This window comes from Loxodonta africana, chromosome 12 (assembly GCF_030014295.1).
Source record: "Loxodonta africana isolate mLoxAfr1 chromosome 12, mLoxAfr1.hap2, whole genome shotgun sequence".
NCBI classification, from domain to species: domain Eukaryota; kingdom Metazoa; phylum Chordata; class Mammalia; order Proboscidea; family Elephantidae; genus Loxodonta; species Loxodonta africana.
The window spans coordinates 58,628,547-58,648,475 of NC_087353.1; the positions used below are offsets into that span (position 1 = coordinate 58,628,547).

Consider the following 19,929-nt stretch of genomic DNA (forward strand, 5'->3'; position numbering starts at 1 on the left):
CTTTGCCAGGCAGCATTTCCTGAGGAGAGTGTGGACAAGGGAATCCAGGAAGAATCTAGGGACTCACATGTGTAAACATTTTTACGTCGAAGGCAGCCCCTGGCAGCTTCTATTAAACTTTTTAAAAGTACTCCAGGCCCCATTCTTCAATTTCCACGTAGTCATCTCTGTCCTCTTTTAGGTGCTGAAGTCACAGTCTCACTCCATCTCAAAGAACTTCATGTCCTATTTTTGCGCACAGCAGCAGTGTTGCGGCTGGTTGACTTACCTTACCTTGTCTGTATTCTAGTGCCTTGGGAGAAACAGGCGTGTAATTGTCTTCCCTTTCTTCCGGCAGGTGCTGAGTGACGAAGTGAAGAGAAAGCAATATGACGCTTATGGCTCAGCAGGTTTTGACCCTGGGGCTGGCAGCTCTGGGCACAGCTACTGGCGGGGAGGCCCCACCGTCGACCCTGAGGAACTGTTCAGGAAGATATTTGGGGAGTTCTCATCATCATCATTTGGAGATTTCCAGAGTGTATTTGATTCACCTCAGGAGGTAAATGCCTCAAAGAGTCATTCGAATTTTAGGCTAAGTTTGATGAAAATAGAAGTTTTATCAGTTTCTACTTCTCAAAGGAAAAGTTGAACCAGCTAAGGTGGAATGATTTGGAGGCAGCCACTTTGGTAGAAAATAATTCCAGTACTTGAAAAATCCAATTGGTTATAATGAGTACTTCCGATTTGACTGTATTCTTAAAATTGGTAAATCAGGCAGCATCTAAGGCTCTCAGAGTTCACAATAAGGGGTAAGCATTTTAACCAGAGCATGCTACATGCCCAGTTCAACTTTGAGACAGCTGCCGACCCTACATCTTCCAGATCTATGTTGTCATAAGACATTAGTGGAGCTAATGAGAGAGGGGAGATTTTTTATGATTAAGTTATTGTTGTGGATCATTTAAGACTATTTGTAAATGCTGTGTATAGATATTATCTGTGAGCATTTCTTGTTTATTGAAAAGTATATCTTCACTTAAATTGAAACATGCATGGCCTCTTACAAACCCTGAGGAGTAGGCTTTCATCTGTGAAGTGAACCCCACCCACTGAGCATCACCTTGGTCATTGTAAAAAGAGGGTGACACACCTTCCCCTTGGTTTCTTTAGTACATCATGGACTTGACATTCAGTCAGGCTGCCAAGGGAGTCAACAAGGAGTTCACTGTGAACATCACTGACACCTGCGAGCGGTGCGACGGCAAAGGGAATGAGCCTGGCACCAAGGCGCAGCACTGCCACTACTGTGGTGGCTCTGGGATGGTAAGTGGGTGGGCACCCCGCCTCTTCCTACCCCTCCTTTTGTCTTTAGTCCTATGGGTATTTATTTACCAAGTTCCTAGGGCTTTGAGAGTTCCTGACTATTTTATCTAAAACCTTCTGTATTCTTCAGGAGAGCTCTGCCTTAGTAGGTAGACAGTATAGACACAGCAAGAAAACTATGCTGTCTTCTTTGAAAATACACTTTGGGATATTTTGGTAATTTGAAGGTAGGGTAAAGACTTAAATTTTGCTTTAAAACTAATCTCCTTTTTCTTTTTCATAATTTTTTATTTTGATATAGTACAAATTTATGGAGTAGTATAAAGAACTCTCTTATACCTTTTACCCAGACTCACCATTCGTTAACATTCTGTTCCATTTGCTTTGTCATTTCTGGTTTCCTCATTGCCTTGGTGATCTACTTCCCAAAAATCAGCCATTGAAGACCTTATAGAGCATAGTTCTACTTTGACACACTTGGGGTCACCATGAGGTAGATCAACTCGACAGCAACTTGTTTACGTTTTTGGTTTTAATGAGTGTGTATTTTCCAAAAACTAGAACATTCACTTGTGAAAATCAGTAAATTTAATATTGATATATCGCTGAGCCCTGGTGGTGCAGTGATTAAGCACTCTGCTGCTAACTAAAAGATTGGTGTTTAGAACCCACCAGCTGCTCTGCAAGAGAAGGTTGTGGCAGCCTGCTTCCATAAAGATTACAGCTATGGGGCCTTTCTACTCTGTCCTATAGGGTTGCCGTGAGTTGGAATCAATTCAGTGCAAGTGGGTATAATATCATCTGTCTATATTAAAATTTCTTTAATTGTCCTTGTAATATTCTTCATAGCTATTTATCCACTGGTCTGGGATCCAATCCAGATCACCCATTGCATTTGGTTGTCATGTCTTTAGTCTGGTGCAGTAGTTAAGACCTTGGCAGCTAACCAAAACGTCGGCAGTTCAAATCCACCAGCTGCTCCTTGGAAACCCTATGGGGCAGTTCTCCTCTGTCCTGTAGGGTCACTATGAGTCAGAATCGACTCGATGGCGATGGGTTGTTTTTTTTTTTTTAGTCTTATTTAAGCCGGAACAGTTTTTTACCCTTCTTTTTTCTTCTATGATCTTGGGGTTTTTTTTTTTTTGTCTTTTTTAATAATTTTTTCTGTGCTTTAAGTGAAAGTTTACAAATCAAGTCAGTCTGTCACATACAAGCTTATATACACCTTACTCCATACTCCCACTTACTCTCCTCCTAATGAGTCAGCCTGCTCCCTCCTTCCAGCCTCTCCTTTCGTGACAATTTTGCCAGTTTCTAACCCTCTCTACCCTCCTATCTCCCCTCCAGACAGGAGATGCCAACATAGTCTCAAGTGTCCACCTGATAAAAGTAGCTCACTCTTCGTCAGCATCTCTCCCATTGTCCAGTCCCTTCCATCTCTGATGAGTTGTCTTCGGGAATGGTTCTTGTCCTGGGCTAACAGAAGGTTTGGGGACCATGACCGCCGGGATTCCTCTAGTCTCAGTCAGACCATTAAGTATGGTCTTTTTATGAGAATTTGGGGTCTGCATCCCACTGATCTCCTGCTCCCTCAGGGGTTCTCTGTTGTGCTCCCTGTCAGGGCAGTCATCGGTTGTGGCCAGGCACCATCTAGTTCTTCTGGTCTCAGGATGCTGTAAGTCTCTGGTTCATGTTGCACTTTCTGTCTCTTGGGCTCATAGTTATCGTGTGACCTTGGTATTCTTCATTCTCCTTTGATCCAGGTGGGTTGAGACCAATTGATGCATCTTAGACGGCCGCTTGTTAGCATTTAAGACCCCAGACGCCACATTTCAAAGTGGGATGCAGAATGTTTTCATAATAGAACTATTTTGCCAATTGACTTAGAAGTCCCTTAAGCCAGGGTCCCCAAACCCCCGCCCTTGCTCCGCTGACCTTTGAAGCATTCAGTTTATCCCAGAAACTTCTTTGCTTTTGGTCCAGTCCAGTTGAGCTGACCTTCCATGTATTGAGTATTGTCCTTCCCTTCATCTAAAGTAGTTCTTACCTACTAAGTAATCCGTAAATAACCCTCTCCCATCCTCCCTCCCTCCCCCCTCGTAACCACAAAAGTATGTGTTCTTCTCAGTTTATACTATTTCTCAAGATGTTATAATAGTGGTCTTATACAATATTTGTCCTTTTGCCTCTGACTAGTTTCACTCAGCATAATGCCTTCCAGGTTCCCATGTTATGAAATGTTTCACAGATTCGTCACTGTTACTTATCGATGCGTAGTATTCCATTGTGTGAATATACCACAATTTATTTACCCATTCATCCGTTGACGGACACCTCGGTTGCTTCCAGCTTTTTGCTATTGTAAACAGAGCTGCAATAAACGTGGGTGTGCGTATATCTGTTCGTGTAAAGGCTCTTATTTCTCTAGGTTATATTCCGAGGAGTGGGATTTCTGGGTTGTATGATAGTTCTATTTCTAACTTTTTAAGAAAACGCCAGATAGATTTCCAAAGTGGTTGTACCATTTGACATTCCCACCCGCAGTGTATAAGAGTTCCAATCTCTCCGCAGCCTCTCCAACATTTATTATTTTCTGTTTTTTGGATTAATGCCAGCCTTGTTGGAGTGAGATGGAATCTCATCGTAGTTTTAATCTGCATTTCTCTAATGGCTAATGATCGAGAGCATTTTCTCATGTATCTGTTAGCTGCCTGAATATCTTCTTTAGTGAAGTGTGTGTTCATATCCTTTGCCCACTTCTTGATTGGGTTGTTTGTCTTTTTGTGGTTGAGTTTTAACAGAATCATATAGATTTTAGAGATCAGGCGCTGGTCGGAGATGTCATAGCTGAAAATTCTTTCCCAGTCTGTAGGTGGTCTTTTTACTCTTCTGGTGAAGTCTTCAGATGAGCATAGGTGTTTGATTTTTAGGAGCTCCCAGTTATCTGGTTTCTCTTCGTCATTTTTGGTAATGTTTTGTATTCTGTTTATGCCTTGAATTAGGGCTCCTAACGTTGTCCCTATTTTTTCTTCCATGATCTTTATCATTTTATTCTTTATGTTTAGGTCTTTGATCCACTTGGAGTTAGTTTTTGTGCATGGTATGAGGTATGGGTCCTGCTTCATTTTTTTGCAAATGGATATCCAGTTATGCCAGCACCATTTGTTAAAAAGACTATCTTTTCCCTAATTAAGTGACACTGGGCCTTTGTCAAATATCAGCTGCTCATATGTGGATGGATTTATATCTGGGTTCTGAATTCTGTTCCATTGGTCTATGTGCCTGTTGTTGTACCAGTACCAGGCTGTTTTGACTACTGTGGCTGTATAATATGTTCTAAAATCAGGTAGATTGAGGCCTCCCACTTTCTTCTTCTTCAGTAATGCTTTACTTATCTGGGGCTTCTTTCCCTTCCATATGAAGTTGGTGAGTTGTTTCTCCATCACATTAAAAAATGTCATTGGAATTTGGATCAGAAGTGCATTGTATGTATAGATGGCTTTTGGTAGAATAGACATTTTTACTATGTTAGTAAGTCTTCCTATCCATGAGCAAGGTATGTTTTTCCACTTACGGAGGTCCTTTTTAGTTTCTTGTACTAGTACTTTGTAGTTTTCTTCGTATAGGTCTTTTACATCTTGGTAAGATTTATTCCTAAGTATTTTATCTTTTTCGGGGCTGCTGTGAATGGTATTGATTTGGTGATTTCCTCTTCGATGTTCTTTTTGTTGATGTAGAGGAATCCAAGTGATTTTTGTATGTTCATCTTGTAATCTGAAACTCTGCCGAACTCTTCTGTTAGTTTCAGTAGTTTTCTGGAGGATTCCTTAGGGTTTTCTGTGTATAAGATCATGTCATCTGCAAATAGAGATAATTTTGCTTCCTCCTTGCCAATCCAGATGCCCTTTATTTCTTTGTCTAGCCTAATTGCTCTGGCTAGGACCTCTAGGACAATGCTGAATAAAAAAAAAGCGGTGATAAAGGGCATCCTTGTCTGGTTCCCGTTCTCAAGGGAAATGCTTTCAGGCTCTCTCCATTTAGAGTGATGTTGGCTGTTAGCTTTGTATAAAAAAAAATTATGTTAAGGAATTTTCCTTCAATTCCTATTTTGCTGAGAGTTTTTATCGTAAATGGGTGTTGGACTTTGTCAAATGCCTTTTCTGCATCAATTGATAAGATCATGTGGTTTTTGTCTTTTTTTTTTATTTATATGGTGGATTACATTAATGGTTTTTCTAATATTAAACCAGCCTTGCATACGTGGTATAAATCCCACTTGGTCGTGGTGGGTTATTTTTTTGATATGTTGTTGAACTCTCTTGGCTAGAATTTTGTTGAGGATTTTTGCATCTATGTTCATGAGGCATATAGGTCTGTAGTTTTCTTTTTTTGCGGTGTCTTTACCTGGTTTTGGTATCAGGGATATGGTGGCTTCATAGAATGAGTTAGGTAGTATTCCGTCCTTTTCTATGCTCTGAAATACCTTTAGTAGTTGTTGTGTTAACTCTTCTCTGAAAGTTTGGTAGAACTCTTCAGTGAAGCCGTCCGGGCCAGGGCTTTTTTTTGTTGGGAGTTTTTTGATTAGCGTTTCAATCTCTTTTTTTGTTATGGGTCTATTTAGTTGTTCTACTTCTGATTGTGTTAGTTTAGGTAGGTAGTGTTTTTCTAGGAATTCATCCATTTCTTCTAGGTTTGCAAATTTATGTTCTTGGTATTTTTGAAGATTACAGACAAGATATCTTAGATAATGTCCCTCAATTTGGGCTTATCTGAGATTTTCTTCTGACTTTTTGGCAGAAATACCACAGAAACGATGTTTTATCCTTTTCAGAACATTATATCAGGAGTCACGAGATGTCAGTTTGTTCCATTCCTGGTGATGTTGAACTCAGTTATGATCATTTGCTTAAGGTCTTTTCACTATACAGTTGCTAGTTTTACCAGGCTTTTAGTGAGTAATGTATGGGGAGATACCTTGACATTATAAGTATCCTTTTCCTCATTAAACTTTTACCCACTAGTTTTAACATCCATTGATCATTCTTGCTTAAATCAATTATTATTATTGGGATGGTTGCAAAGTGGTGGTTTTTCTAATTCCAACATTCTTTCTACGTTTATTAGTTGGCATTCAACTGAAAGGAAGAACTTTCTGTTCTCTACTCATTCGTTTATTTGTTTTTATCAGTATGAACTCCTGGATTCTTATTTTCTTCACTGGGTTATAATTGGTATTGTCACTTACTTTGATATTGTCCCTGATTTGGCCAGTGGATGTCCCTTCAGGCTGGCTTCTGTTATGTTTTCCTGACATGTTCTCATCATTCTTTCAGCACTTCCTTATTTTCCCTCTAAAAAAGATGATCTGTCCTCAACTTGTACTTCCCCTGACCCCAGCCTTGGAATCAGTCTTTTCTCCAAGGAGCTCTGGTTCCTATTAGTGTCGAACGGTTTTTAGAAACCAAGATCTGTGCTCTTGGTGTGCTCATTGCTACAGGAGTGCCTTTGCTTCTAAGCTCTCTCACCAGACCAAGCCAGGAAATAAAGTGTGTGTGGTGTGTCTTGTGTGTGTATGTGTGTGTGTGTGCATGCATGTATACACATACAGATACCTATATGTTTCCATAGCTATCTTCATATATGTAGATATACGTATACAAACAGGCATACATATGCATACATGAATATACATAACAAACCATGAGTTAAATCTGATACTTCTAATTCCAGTTTAACTCGACAAGGTTCATTCTAGTCTTCTGCCTTTCCATCCATGTTTGTAACTTTTTTCTCTAACAGGGAAAAATCTGGCTCTGATTACCCTCAGTGTATTTACTCATTTACCCAATCCTAGAACACACGAAGAGTAGTTTCAGAGTTGTTAAGTCATACCATTGCAAAAACAATCCTACTTTCTGGCATTCACTATTTGTTTAGAGTTCTTCGTATCTTTGCATTGAGGGTATAAAGCTAGAATACTGTGTTCATAAGTTATGTGGGTCAGTTCTTCCTGCCCTCTTCACTATGATTATATTATTTATTTGAAATACAGTTAGGTTTTATTTGATTGTGTTTGTGTTCCACTTAGATGGTTTCCTTCTCCACCACCCACCTTTTTTTTTTTTTTGCTTTGGAAATAATTTCAAACTCACGGAGAAGTTGCAGAATAAAAATAAAAAGAATACCTGTATAGCTTTTACTCAGGCTCACCATTTGCTTCCCCGTTTGTATGGCTTACTCTCTATAAAAACATATACATATAAATGCACATGTATTTGTATACATGTATACAAACACAGTGTTTTTTTCTGAGACATTTAATGGTAAGTTACATATCACACACCTCATGGCCTTTACCCCTAACTACTTCAGTGTGTATTCCCAAGAATATAGACACTCTGTTACAGAACCACAGTATGGTTATCAGTACTGATACAGTACTTTATAATCTGTTGTTCATATTCCACTTTTGTCTCTTGACCCAATAATGTCCTTACAATGTTTTTTTCCTGCTCCAGTACTGGATCCAGCCTGGGGTTGTCATGTCTCTTTAGCCTCCTTTAGTCTGGAACATTTCTAGAGCTTTCTTTGTTTTTTACAGCATGGGCATTTTTCACTCACCTTTAAAATCATTTCATTGTTCATGGTACATGTGTTGGTGTATATAGTTGTTTTTGAGTACAGAAGAGTGTAAAGACAGGAAACGAAAGTCCCTGATAATCCCACCATTTAACAAGGGCTAACTTAATTTATAAAGAATTTTAGTGTGTTTCCTGCCAGTTGTTCAGTTTTTTTTTTTTTTAATATCAGCTATTTTTTGAATAGGTAATATATGCAAATCATTAGAAATTTAATAGGTTCAAAATTGTGAACAGTGTAAAGTAAGTTTGTCTCCCACTGTGACTTTTAGTGGTTGAGTTCCAGTCCCCAGAGGCAGCCTCCAGTAGTAGTCTCTTGGGTGTTCTAGATGCCAGACAATGTGTGCACTGGTGTGTGCATCTTTCAGTACCAAAGGTACAGTTAAAGTTGTTTTGCACCTTGATTTTTTGTTGTTTCCACTTCTCAGCATATGTTGGAAATACTCTGCATGTAAAGGTGCCTCAGCCTTTTTACTGGCTACGGTATTCCCTTACACAAGCATGTCATAATGTATTCAGCCAGGCCCCTGTTGATGGTTGTTTCCATCTTTTGCTGTTGTAGACACTGAATACCTTTGCATCATTTTCATTTTTTGAATGTACAGGTATCTATTATTTGTAAAATTGTATATCTTTTCTAAGATTTGAGAGCCAGTTTTTTCCTGTGAATTGAAAGCTCTTATCCTTCTTTCTTTTGGGTGATTGGTCTTTTTCTTATTGATTTGTAGACGTTCTTTATAAATTAAGTAAATTAGCCCTTTGTCGATGATTCGAGTTGAATTTTGTTTTTAGTTTGTCATTTGTCTTTGGACTTTGTGTTTTTGGCTATGTGTATATAATTTTTAACATAGTTGGGAATCACACATAGTTTTTTTTTTTCCTTTTTATTTATAACATTAGCATATTTATATGTCTTTGAGTATTTTAAACACTACTTTTAGCGACTGAATAATAGTCCACTAATAGATAGCATTTCCGTCTGTGCAAATGTACCCTACAGCTCACAAATGCAGAATAGCACTCGTACAAGGTGTTCCCTGCAGTATGGGAGTAACAGAAAAGTACTAGAACAGCCTCAGGGACCTCCAGGAGTGAGTTGTCTGAAAAACTGTGGCCCATTCATGTAACAGAAACTCAAAGTTACTTTCCTGTAAAAATTTCTTATTGTTGAAAGGATCAATTTTCAGTGTGGTCTGAGAAAACGAAGTTGAGGTTGTGCTCTGCTAGAGGGCACTCCTGGAGAAGGGCAGGATTCCTCTGACTGCCACAAGGTTATGGGTTGAGCTACTGCACTTGATACAGATTTTTTTTTATTTGCCTTTCTTAGTGCTTCTTGCTTCCAAGGCCCTGAATTGCTGTGACTTCTTACTTTTTTTTTAAACATCTCTGAAGTGAACATTGAGATAAGATAGTAAGGCCAAAGTGTATTTCTCCCAAAACAAAATGTCTGAGACTGAGAAAAATGTTTATAACACGTTTGATAAAGGATTAGTAATCCTAACATTAAAGCCCTTTTTCAGATTAATGAGGAAAAGATCAGCAGCCTGTTAGAAAAACTGGTCGAGGCTGAACAGAAGAGGAGAAGCAAGTGACCAGCAAGTATTTCTCAACAGCAGCCAGGAACAGGCACGGGGAGGCAAGACAAGACATTGGCTTACCTCCTAATCGGCCTAAATGATCAATACAGTCCACACTGACAGGCCTGAAGGAGAAGAGAGTGCACACGCATGGGCGGTGGAATGGACGCTACCCTGTCTTCTGGGAATAGAATCTGCAGTTCCTGTTAGTTGTTAGCGTTTTGCACACATGTCCTTTTGACCTAGCAGTTCCATCGTGGGAATGTGCCCTACAGCCCACACTTGCAGAATAGCACATGTTCAGGGGGTTCCTTATGATGTGGGTGTAATAGAAAGGGATTGGAACCGCCTCAGGGGTCTCAGGAGTGAGTTGTCTGAAAAATGATACACTGATAGAAAGTGCTTCCCAAGATGATTTATTAATTGTAAAAAAAACAAAAACAAAAAAAGCTGCAGAACTATGTGTTTCCTTGGCTTAAAAGCTGGTAATGCACATGCAGATGCTTGAAGTGTGTGTATTTGTCTAAAGAAGAATACAAGAATATTCCAGTGTCTGTGGCCTTCTGGGGAGCCCTGGTGGTACAATGGTTAAGCACTTGGCTCCTAACCGAAAGTTCAGCAGTCCGAACCCACCAGCCACTTCTGGGGAAAAAGATGTGGCAGTCTGCTTCTGTAAAGATTAAGAAAAAAAAAAACCAAACCCAGTGCCATCGAGTCGATACCGACTCATAGTGACACTATAGGACAGAGTAGAACTGCCCTGTAGAGTTTCCAAGGAGTGCCTGGCAGATTTGAACTGCTGACCCCTTTGGTCAGCAGCCATAGCACTTAACCACTACACCACCAGGGTTTCAAGATTACAGCCTTGGAAACCCTACAGGGCAGTTCTGCCTTGTCCTACAGGGTTGCCATGCATCAGAATCAACTTGACAGCAGTGGTTTTGGTTTTTGGTTTGGCAGCCTGTAGGGAAGGTACCTGGATAAATAGGAGACTTGAGTGGGAGGGATACTTAACTCTTTACTGTATACCCATTTTTTACTTTTGAATTTTGTCCTATGTGCACATATTACCTTTTGAAATAATTGTGACACAGGTGTGTGTGTGTATATACATTTAACTATTTATTTTGTGGCACGAGAGGCCAAGCAGTCCCCTTTCTTTTTTCTAACTCTGGCCTGTGGGCCCAGAGGAGACACTTGCTCAAACCTCTTCTGTGTGTGACTGCAGTCAGCAGATAGTCAAAGCACAGTAAACTTGCATTTCCTGTTCACCTTTCAGTTCTTTGCTCTAAGAGAATGATGTGGTTACGCCAGTCTTCTTCCTTAGGGCAAATGAAATAGGGCAGTCTTTGTGCAAAGAAATTAAGAATGTGGTGATTTTAATATTTTTAAATACAATAATTAACTTACCAATTCCACCTTTGGGAGTCTGTCTTACAAAAATAAAGGCATCAAAACCAAAGGATAGATGTGCAGGGATTTTTTTTTTTTTTTTTTTTTTGAAGCATTGAACAATAAGTTAAATATTATAATGAAAAATTAAACCTATATGTTGACCTGGAAGGATGTTCATGATACATCATTAAGATGAAAAGCAAATTGCAGAGCAATATGTATCATAAAAACCCAGTAACCCTCATATGACCTTATAAAATTTTCATTTTAAAAAAAAAGCTCTCTCTGTTTTTTTAACAGAGTTGTGGAAAGAATACACCAAACCATTAACTAGTAAGGGTCGGTTCCAGTGAAACCTGTGAGAGCCAGAATTCCACGGGACTGCCTTGTTTTTCCGAGTCTTGGAAGTTTTCTGCCTTGGACAGGGTGCCGTTTTATGACTTTCCTCTCACTCCTTTTAGTGGAAAATATTTTCCACTAAAACAAGTTTCTGCTTTACACAGTTTCTGGCGTTGCAGGTTTTTACTGTTCCTTGAGAGTCAGGGTAGGGGGAGATTAATAACATTTTTTTTGTATGTCTCTGTATCCTTTGCTTTGTCATGGCAAGCATGTATTTGATAATTAAAAAAAAAAAAAAGAAAACCAAAGCTGCTAAACAAAAAGGTAATCAGTTTGCAAATGCCAAGTGAGAGATTGGTGGAATGGCTACAGACCGTCAGAGTCACTGGCTCTGGGAGGGGTTGGGAGCTGGGCAGGCTTCAAGGGATTGGGGAGGGGGCCAAGAAGATGGGGGAGAATGAAGGAGAGGAGTTCCAGGCAGGAGGAGCATTAGAGAAACTGAGTCAGCTATTCTCACCTGTCAACTTGAATGTGATTCCTGTGCATTTAACCTCACAGTCAGTCTTTATCCATCCTTGTTCACATCTGTCTTCAACAGAGCAGCCCCCACCGTAAGGCTAGCCCTGAGCCCCTTTGAATCCCAGCTGTTTGTTGCCTTCGATCACTTGCTTAGGAGGGACAGAATGGGGAGCATTGTGGGGGGCAGAAGCAGGCTAGGCTGGGATACTGGGTGCCTGTAGGAGGAGCTGTTGCTTCATTGCTTCTAGGGCACCTGTGATGGGGCCGGGGTTAACCAGGCTCTGTTTCTTCCCATGTGGCCCTAAAGAGACAGGGTAGGACCTATGCTTCCCCTCCCTGGGTGCAGGCAGTAGCAAGCTCAGCAACCCGAAGCCAGCCTGGGGCTGGGCAGTAGGTGGACATCCAGTTTTCATTTTCCCCTTGTGATTTGCCTATGTTTTGCCAACTATCACTTTTGTAATTAGAAGGGGAATAACCTTTTAAAATCGTGTCTGCTCAGCTTTCGATAGTTCCGGGTACCTCTGTAGAGAGGCAGTGCCTCGTTTTTCAGTCTCATAATCAGTTTGGTGGTTTGGAATTCAGAAGCAGGTGTGCTCTAGAAAATCAGATGAGTGGTTTGAGCCCCTGGATCTGGGTCTCTGTGTTTTAGCATTTTTGAGTACAAAAGACGAGTCTTTAATGAAGACTTCTGCACATCATGGCCCTGGGACCACAGCATCTACCTGGAAACTTAAGGGTTTCATTTTTTCTCCTTTTGTCAGGAAACCATAAACACGGGCCCATTTGTGATGCGTTCCACCTGTCGGAGGTGTGGTGGCCGAGGCTCCATTATCACGTCCCCATGTGTGGTCTGCAGAGGAACAGGACAGGCCAAGCAGAAGAAGAGAGTGGTGATCCCAGTGCCTGCCGGTGGGTCCTGGCTGCCTCCATGCACAGCAGGCTGGGAGGGAGCCACCGCCAGGGCTTCCCTTTGTGATATGACCACTGACCAAAGCTGCAGCCAAGGCCCTGGAGCCCTGAGTGGAGGAGGAGCTAGGATCACGTTGCATTTTTCTCTCTGCACCATTTGTCCTTTCAGCGTACACTTTACCTGTAATGTCAGGAAAGGCAACCTGCTGTGCCCACTCTGTCCCTGCATGGTGAGGGAGCTCCACTCCTCCGTCATACTCCGTCATTCCAGCTGCCCTGCCACCCTTGCCCTGGGGCCGCTGGAGTAGCCTGTTCACTGCTCTCCCCACCAGCGCTGGTCCCTGGGGTGTCTTCCCATAAGGATCATAGCATGCGCCCTCTTCCAGACTCCTCAGTGACTTCCTGTTGCTGTTGCCATGAGGATAAAATGCATCCCCTACTTCTCTGACCTTACTCACCTCCCCAGCCTCCCCTCATCATTCTCCCTGTTTGCCTGCCCTGCAGCCTTGCCGGCTTTCTTTTGTTTCCTTGAACTAGGCCTTTGCATATGCTGTTCCGTGTGCCTGAAGCTCACTGTCCATCTTCTTTTCAGCAGGTCAGCTTGGTTCATCTTAGAGATCCCAGCTCAAGTATCACTTCCTTGGGAGAGCCCTCTTGAGCCCTCTCCTGTGTTCTTAGATACATTTTTCTATAAGAATCATTTCAGATTGTTATTACACATTTATCAGTGTAGTCATCTGATTTGCACCTGCCTCCCCCCTAGATTGTGAATTCGCTGAGGCACAGGACCAGGCAGGTGCTCAGAGAATTTGAATAAAGGAATAAAGGTGCTCTTTTTGTTATCAGTGACTATGGTGGACCTTTGGAAAGTTATACTTCCTGCCGTTTTGATTCCTCATTACCAGGAAACAGGAGTAAGCAGGGAAGCTTAGGCTGTAAACGGACGGGAAACGCCTTGGAAGCCCAGGGAGAGCTGTTCTTGATTAAAAGTTTGCTCTTCCTTACAGGAGTGGAGGATGGCCAGACTGTGAGGATGCCCGTAGGCAAGAGAGAGATCTTCGTCACCTTCAGGGTAGGTACTCTACTCTGCACAGCTCCCGTTGGGCCCTGCTCTCTTGGAGAGCCTTTCTGTGGGGTGAGATAGGGGCACTACAGAAGCATGGCTTGCCCATTCTGTTCTTAAGGGAAACAATAGCCACCTGCCTGTAGTTATTACATGTGTTACCTTCAAGATCGTATGCTAGCTTTGGAGAGATCAAAGGCTTCCTTGAGATTTTTACAAGTTAGGGACATGTAAAAATACAAAACACCTTTCCTTGTGGTTTTAATTACATGTTAAGTTGTTGATGGTGACAGCAAGTGCTAAAGGTTTGTGGTCTTACACATCGTATACAAAGGGCAAACAGTAACCTTAGATTTTTGATGTAATGGCAACATTAAAGAAAGTAGCTGTCTTAGTTATCTAGTGCTGTCATAACAGAAATACCACAAGGAGATCGCTTTGACAAAAAGAAGTTTATATTCTCACAGTAAAGTAGGCTAAAAGTCCAAATTGAAGGTGTCAGCTCCAGGAGAAGGCTTTCTGTCTCTGTCAGCCTTCTCATCAATCTTCCCCCAGACTAGGAGCTTCTCTACACAGGGACCCTGGGTCCAAAGAGCATGTTGTGCTCTCTGCAGTGCTTTCTTGGTGGTTTGAGGTCCCCAACTCTCTGCTTGCTTCCCTTTCCTCTTTATCTCTTGAGAGAGAAAAGATGGTCCAGGCCACACCCCAGGGAAACTCCCTTTACATTGGATCATGTGACCTGGGTAAGGGTGGTGTTATAATCCCACCCTAATCCTTTTAACATAAAATTACAATTACAAAAGGGAGGACAACCATACAATGCTGGAAATCATGGCGCAGCCAAATTGATACACACATTTTGCGGGGGAGATAATTCAATCCATGACAGTAGCTAAACTAGATACATACATGAGAAAAGCACATGCGAGTGCACCAGGAGCGGGTACAGGGATGTGCACTGCAGCCGTGTTCGTAAGAGCAAAGCGTTGACAGCCTCCTGAGAGTCCTTCGGCAAGAGGATGGCCAGGTACACAGTGCTGTGGTCGTGCAGGAGGCTTCAGATCAGTGTCAGAAAGAGACCTCTCTGGTACAGTAAGGAGCAGGAAAAGTAGGCTGCGAGAGGATGTGGGTAGCAGGAGACCATTGATATAAAATTTTAAAATGTGCAAGATGGTATTACATACTATTTAGGGATGTGCAAATATGTGGTAAATGTAAGAAGGTACTTGTAGGAATGATAGATACTAAATTTAGCAGAGTGGTGAACTCTGTAGGGTGGCAAGATGGGGGCTTCGATATGTACTTTTTTTTTACTTACTTAAGGTGGATCGTGGGTACACAGTGTGTTGTTTATTTTGCCTGTTTACATATTGGAAATCTTCCATCATTTAAAACAAAGGCAAAAGTAATGTAAAGGGTGAATTTTTTAGGCAAAGAAACCAAAAGTGAAGGCAGAAATCACAGTCAATAAGAAATGTTTGGAGAGAACTCAGATTCTGCTTCCATTTAATAAGGGAGGAAAAAAAAAAAGAGAGAAGTCACTGCCAGGCAGAGAATGTCTTTGAGACATGAAAAGTCGTGTTTATCCAGTGAAATCATCTCCAGTGCCACCAGTCTGCCTTGAAGGTGGTCTGACGACTTGGAAAATAAGCCGTTTCACCTTTTTAGAGGTGTTAGTCTATGTTTCTCTCTGCTTTCTAGTAAAGTAAGTTTTTTGTTTTCTTTTTAATGTTCAAAAGCCAGTTTTACTTCTTTATTTCCTTTTGCAACGTATCAGCTTGATCTGAGGCTGAGCGTATTTAGGCCCTTCTCTCATTGCAGTGTATAAAATGTCACCCCTGGAGCCCTGGGGTAGCCTTTCCATGGGTGACAACAGCTCTTTGCCTTAGTCTATGCTGTCAGCATAGAAGAAGGAAATATAAAGCAGGTCAGGCCCTGCCTGTAGGCCTGGTGAGATGTGGGGCTGATGACCAATAGTAGGCTCATTTCAAATAGGATTTCTCTGCTTGGTAACAGCCATCTCTCCTTCCTGGCTTTAGGTGCAGAAAAGCCCCATGTTCAGGAGGGACGGCGCAGACATCCACTCCGACCTCTTCATTTCTGTAGCTCAAGCCATTCTTGGTGGGACAGCCAGAGCCCAGGGCCTGTATGAGACCATCAATGTGACAGTGAGTGCATGGCTGGATGAGTGGGAACGTCTGTCCCCTTCTGTGCTGGTAGAAACAGAGCATGTTGGGGCAGTGGCCTAGGCCCTGTGAATGACCAGCGTGTTAGGGTTCAGAGAGAGGCACAGGTTTGGGGGAGGGCAGTGGGGATTTGAGGGTAGTCCTTGGGCATGAACCATAAACCCTAAGGCCTTGACTGTAACCCATTCCTGGTTGCACACACTTCCTCTGCTTGGTTGGTGGGTCTCAGGTGATGTACCACATGGCCGAAGTGGATATGAGTTTGCTCATTGTGAGATCTCTGCTCCTCTTTCCACTCCACCTCCACACTCCCTCACCCACCTCTCATTCCAGTCGCAGCTACAGCAGCACTTCCTGTGACTTCAGACTGCCTCTGGCTTTGGCTCCCCCAACCCCTCAGCTGGTCCCATGTCACAGTCACGCTTTTCAGGGCTGTCTCCAGCCTCTCGGAGCCATGAGTGCAGGGGGTAGTGGATGCTGGGGTGACCTTAGCCAGGGGAGGAAGGGCCCGTAGGGAAGTGACTTAGCCAGTTCCAGGTAGTGGCATCAGGCTTCGTCTAGAAAACTGACTGGAAGTCCTTTCCAAGGGGTCATTGTAAGAGCAGTTGGGTGTAGTGCAAGTATTTCATTCAGGCAGTGGAGACTAAGGAGAGCCACAGGTGTCCTTCCTCTGCAGATCCCCCCCGGAACTCAGACAGACCAGAAGATTCGGATGAGTGGGAAAGGCATCCCCCGGATTAACAGCTACGGCTACGGCGATCACTACATCCACATCAAGATCAGAATTCCAAAGTAGGTGCTGCAGGCCGAGGCTGAAGCCCATCCAGTCTTTGTGCACACCTACCCATCAACGGAGCCAGTGGGGGCTTCTGAGCCAGGCCCCAGGCCCAGCTGCCAGGGCTCCTCATGGCTCTGCCACTGTGAGCTTTGTGGCTTAGTTACTTCTCCCTTCAGGTCAGGTGTTTCCTGCTGGAGTTCTCCCCTGTAAAGAGGACATCGTAAAAAATAGTCAGCCTTGTTGAGTCATTACCAGTTGCCTTTGAGTCAGCTCTGACTCATGGCGACCCCATATGTGTCACTGTTGAACTGTGCTCTGTAGGGTTTTCAGTGACTGATTCTTGGAAGTAGATCGTGACACATTTCTTCTAAGATGCCTCTAGGTAGGCATGAATCTCCAGCATTTCAGTTAGCATCTGAGCGTGTTAACATTTGCACCATCCAGGGACTCATTCAGTCATTAGGAGGGTTGAATGATACAGAGGAAACATGTAGCTATTGCTGCTATGGTTGATGTTGTAATTATTGTTGTTAATGTTGTTATTGCTCTCAGGGAGCCTGTAGTCTGGTGGGAGAGACAATGACATAAGCAGATGCTGGCACACAGCAGCTGTTTCTTTGTCCATTTCCTGAGAGAACGTCTTCTGAGCATGATCACATGCCTTCCATGGGTATCAGACCCAGGCCCACCTAGCTCAGCTTGGGAGGGCCAGGCTTTGAGCCCTCATCCTTTTAATCAGATTAATTAAATAATCTCTTACCTGTTTCACACACACAAAAATATATTTATATACTTTTTTTTTTTTTTTTGCAGTACAGCTGTGTTTAGGGTAGCTGCAGTGACTCAGTGAGAGCTGTTTAAAACAACTTGGTTACTTCGGGAGATTTTCTTTTCTCACCCCTGACTCAGGGCATGCCCTCCCTGCTCCTTGGTACAGATCTGGGTCAAGGCCTTCATATCTCCCACACACTTGAGTAGGGACTGGCCACATCGTGTCTTTAAAGAGCCACCTGAGGAAGCGCTCCGACACTAACTCTGCTTGGTTCGCAGGAGACTGACAAGCCGGCAGCAGAGCCTGATCCTGAGCTATGCTGAGGATGAGACGGATGTGGAAGGGACGGTGAATGGTGTCACCAACACGAGCACTGGTAAGCCTTTCCCGCAAAGTGCCACCTGTACCTTAGAGATGACAGAGTGCCAAGTGGCAGCTGTCTGAGTCCCCTGGAGGATGGAAGGATTCAGAGAAGCCTTTTAGGGGTTTTCCGCTTGGAGGTCTTAACCCTCCACTAAGTGCTGTTGAAAGAGGAGCTCTGGGCTAGCAACAGTTGTAGCCTAAGCTTCCAGAGGAAAAGCACTCTTCCTTTCTCTCTGTGTATGCGTGGGTGTGTCGAGGATAAGCACCAGGACCTTTCCTGCCAGGTGACAGCCAAGCATCCCGGGAATCTGGTGTTCTGAGTTCTATCCTTGGTTCTGACACCTGCCCTATGACCTTGGGAACACCCCACGGGGGAGTTCCTACCAAAGTTTAAGGCAAAGATGGCTGAAAGGACTGCTGCATTATAACCCAGCATGTTTAACCGAGACTGCTACGTGCCTTGTGAACATCTGTAGTAGCCAAAAGCCATCGTCGTCATGTGACTCCAGCTCTGCACGTTTGAAGTGTATTGAACTTTGTGTGGCAATGAGTAAATACATTATTTACTCTGAGCTCCAATGTCCTGCTGTGTCGGTAGAGTGTAGTTAGATATTAGTGATTTGATGGAAAACCATTTGCTGGCAGAAGCTTTGGTGATGGAAATCACCATTGCACCCCCTCTCCCAGGGAGGGAAGGTGGGGCCCTGCCGAGAAGCTGCTGTCTGTCTGTTGGGGACCTGGTTCAGCACAGACTGTGCTGGTGGTGCAGTTGGCTCCAGCTGAGCGACGTGTTTCATCCTGGTTGCATCATTCTGTTTTTTCTAGGTCCTGGATGCTGCTCTGCAGTGCTGAGAGCTGCATGGCATTGGGTTAGTGTAGGTCACTGTGAGCAGAGCGAGCATCCCAGTGAAGGGAGGGCGTGGCCACGAAGCCCCTCAGGTTTGGAGGAGGTCCTTGCAGCAGCAGCCACACCACAGACTTGCATTGAATGCCTGCTGAGTCCAGGGGACCAGAAGTCCCCTGTGAAAAAGCAGCCCCCCAAATCCTGTCTGTAAGCAGACAGCACTGGATGGCTATGTGTTTGAGTAGTTTGGTACAGTTTTCTCTTTTTTTTCTTGTTATGTTTCTTGAATGAAAGAAATAACTGGTAATAGCTGTGAATAGCACCCAGGCATTCCAGGTAACTAATTCCGCACTTCTGGCTTCTCCTTATTTTTGTCTCCCTGAAGCCTAAATATTCCTATGCTCCTGTAACACGTGGGGTGGGTTCTGCAGAAAGCTCTCTGTGGTCCTCGCTGCTGACCAGTGGGACTCCAGGTTGGCTAGCGCTGAGTCCTGTGTGGGAGACATGGCATTTGTCACTGTATTTGAAAGTTGGCGCTTACCTTGATGGTTGATCGTGCAGTCAGCGCATGAGTATCCTCAGAACCCTTGTGACTGTCTTGGCTCCTTGTCCTGATGGCCCCTTCACATACTCAGCCAGATTTACGGGAGCCTCCTATGGGCGAGGCGCTTTGCCAATCTTTCCGTTTAAACTCCTAGAGCTGCCATGCCTGAGTGTGGCTTAACCTTAGCATACCCGCTGGGTGCATTTCTGAAACGTTGCTTAGAAAGTGAAACTGGCTTCTCAAACTACATTTCATTCCCTCACTAATCCATTGTCAGTTTGTGGTTGCATTCTCATGGAAATTTTGACTCCAGTCAGAATTTGTAAAACACATTTACGAATCTTAGAATTGGCTTCAAGGAGTGGGTCATCTGTTAGTCTGCTGCCTAGGTGTGGTTAAGCCTCTCTTACACCTTGAAGAAAGTTACTTTTGCGATCCATGTATAAAAACACTCCAGCATCACTAACGGTTAGTTTTGTTTACTTAGGTAGATGCTGAATTTCTTTTATTTCAAGCATTCAAACAAAACTTATTAACTAGAGTTATATATTATAAAAAAAAAAAAAAAGAGTTATATACCAGAACTTATTAACTAGCAGTTTCATTCATTTATCAATGGTTCTTGGGGTAAAGGTGTACATGTATCATTTTTTAATAGCCTTCTAAGGGCACCCGAGTTAGGGATTCATTAGATGCTGAT

The 19,929-nt window shown here is 43.0% G+C and overlaps 1 protein-coding gene across 3 annotated transcripts in view; it reads left to right on the forward strand.

The window, feature by feature from the left end:
- Window positions 1-19,929, forward strand: part of DNAJA3 (DnaJ heat shock protein family (Hsp40) member A3) — a 45,664-nt gene that overhangs the window by 14,927 nt on the left and 10,808 nt on the right. For all 3 annotated transcript variants that reach the window (XR_010323624.1, XM_064295530.1, XM_003417740.4), the window contains exons 4-10: window positions 338-538; window positions 1,150-1,302; window positions 12,532-12,679; window positions 13,687-13,751; window positions 15,782-15,910; window positions 16,605-16,720; window positions 17,757-17,854. Coding sequence is in view for 2 of the 3 variants with exons in the window: in XM_064295530.1 (XP_064151600.1) it covers window positions 338-538; window positions 1,150-1,302; window positions 12,532-12,679; window positions 13,687-13,751; window positions 15,782-15,910; window positions 16,605-16,720; window positions 17,757-17,854 (910 nt within the window). In the remaining variant the exon portion in view is untranslated. The remainder of the gene's footprint in view (window positions 1-337; window positions 539-1,149; window positions 1,303-12,531; window positions 12,680-13,686; window positions 13,752-15,781; window positions 15,911-16,604; window positions 16,721-17,756; window positions 17,855-19,929) is intronic.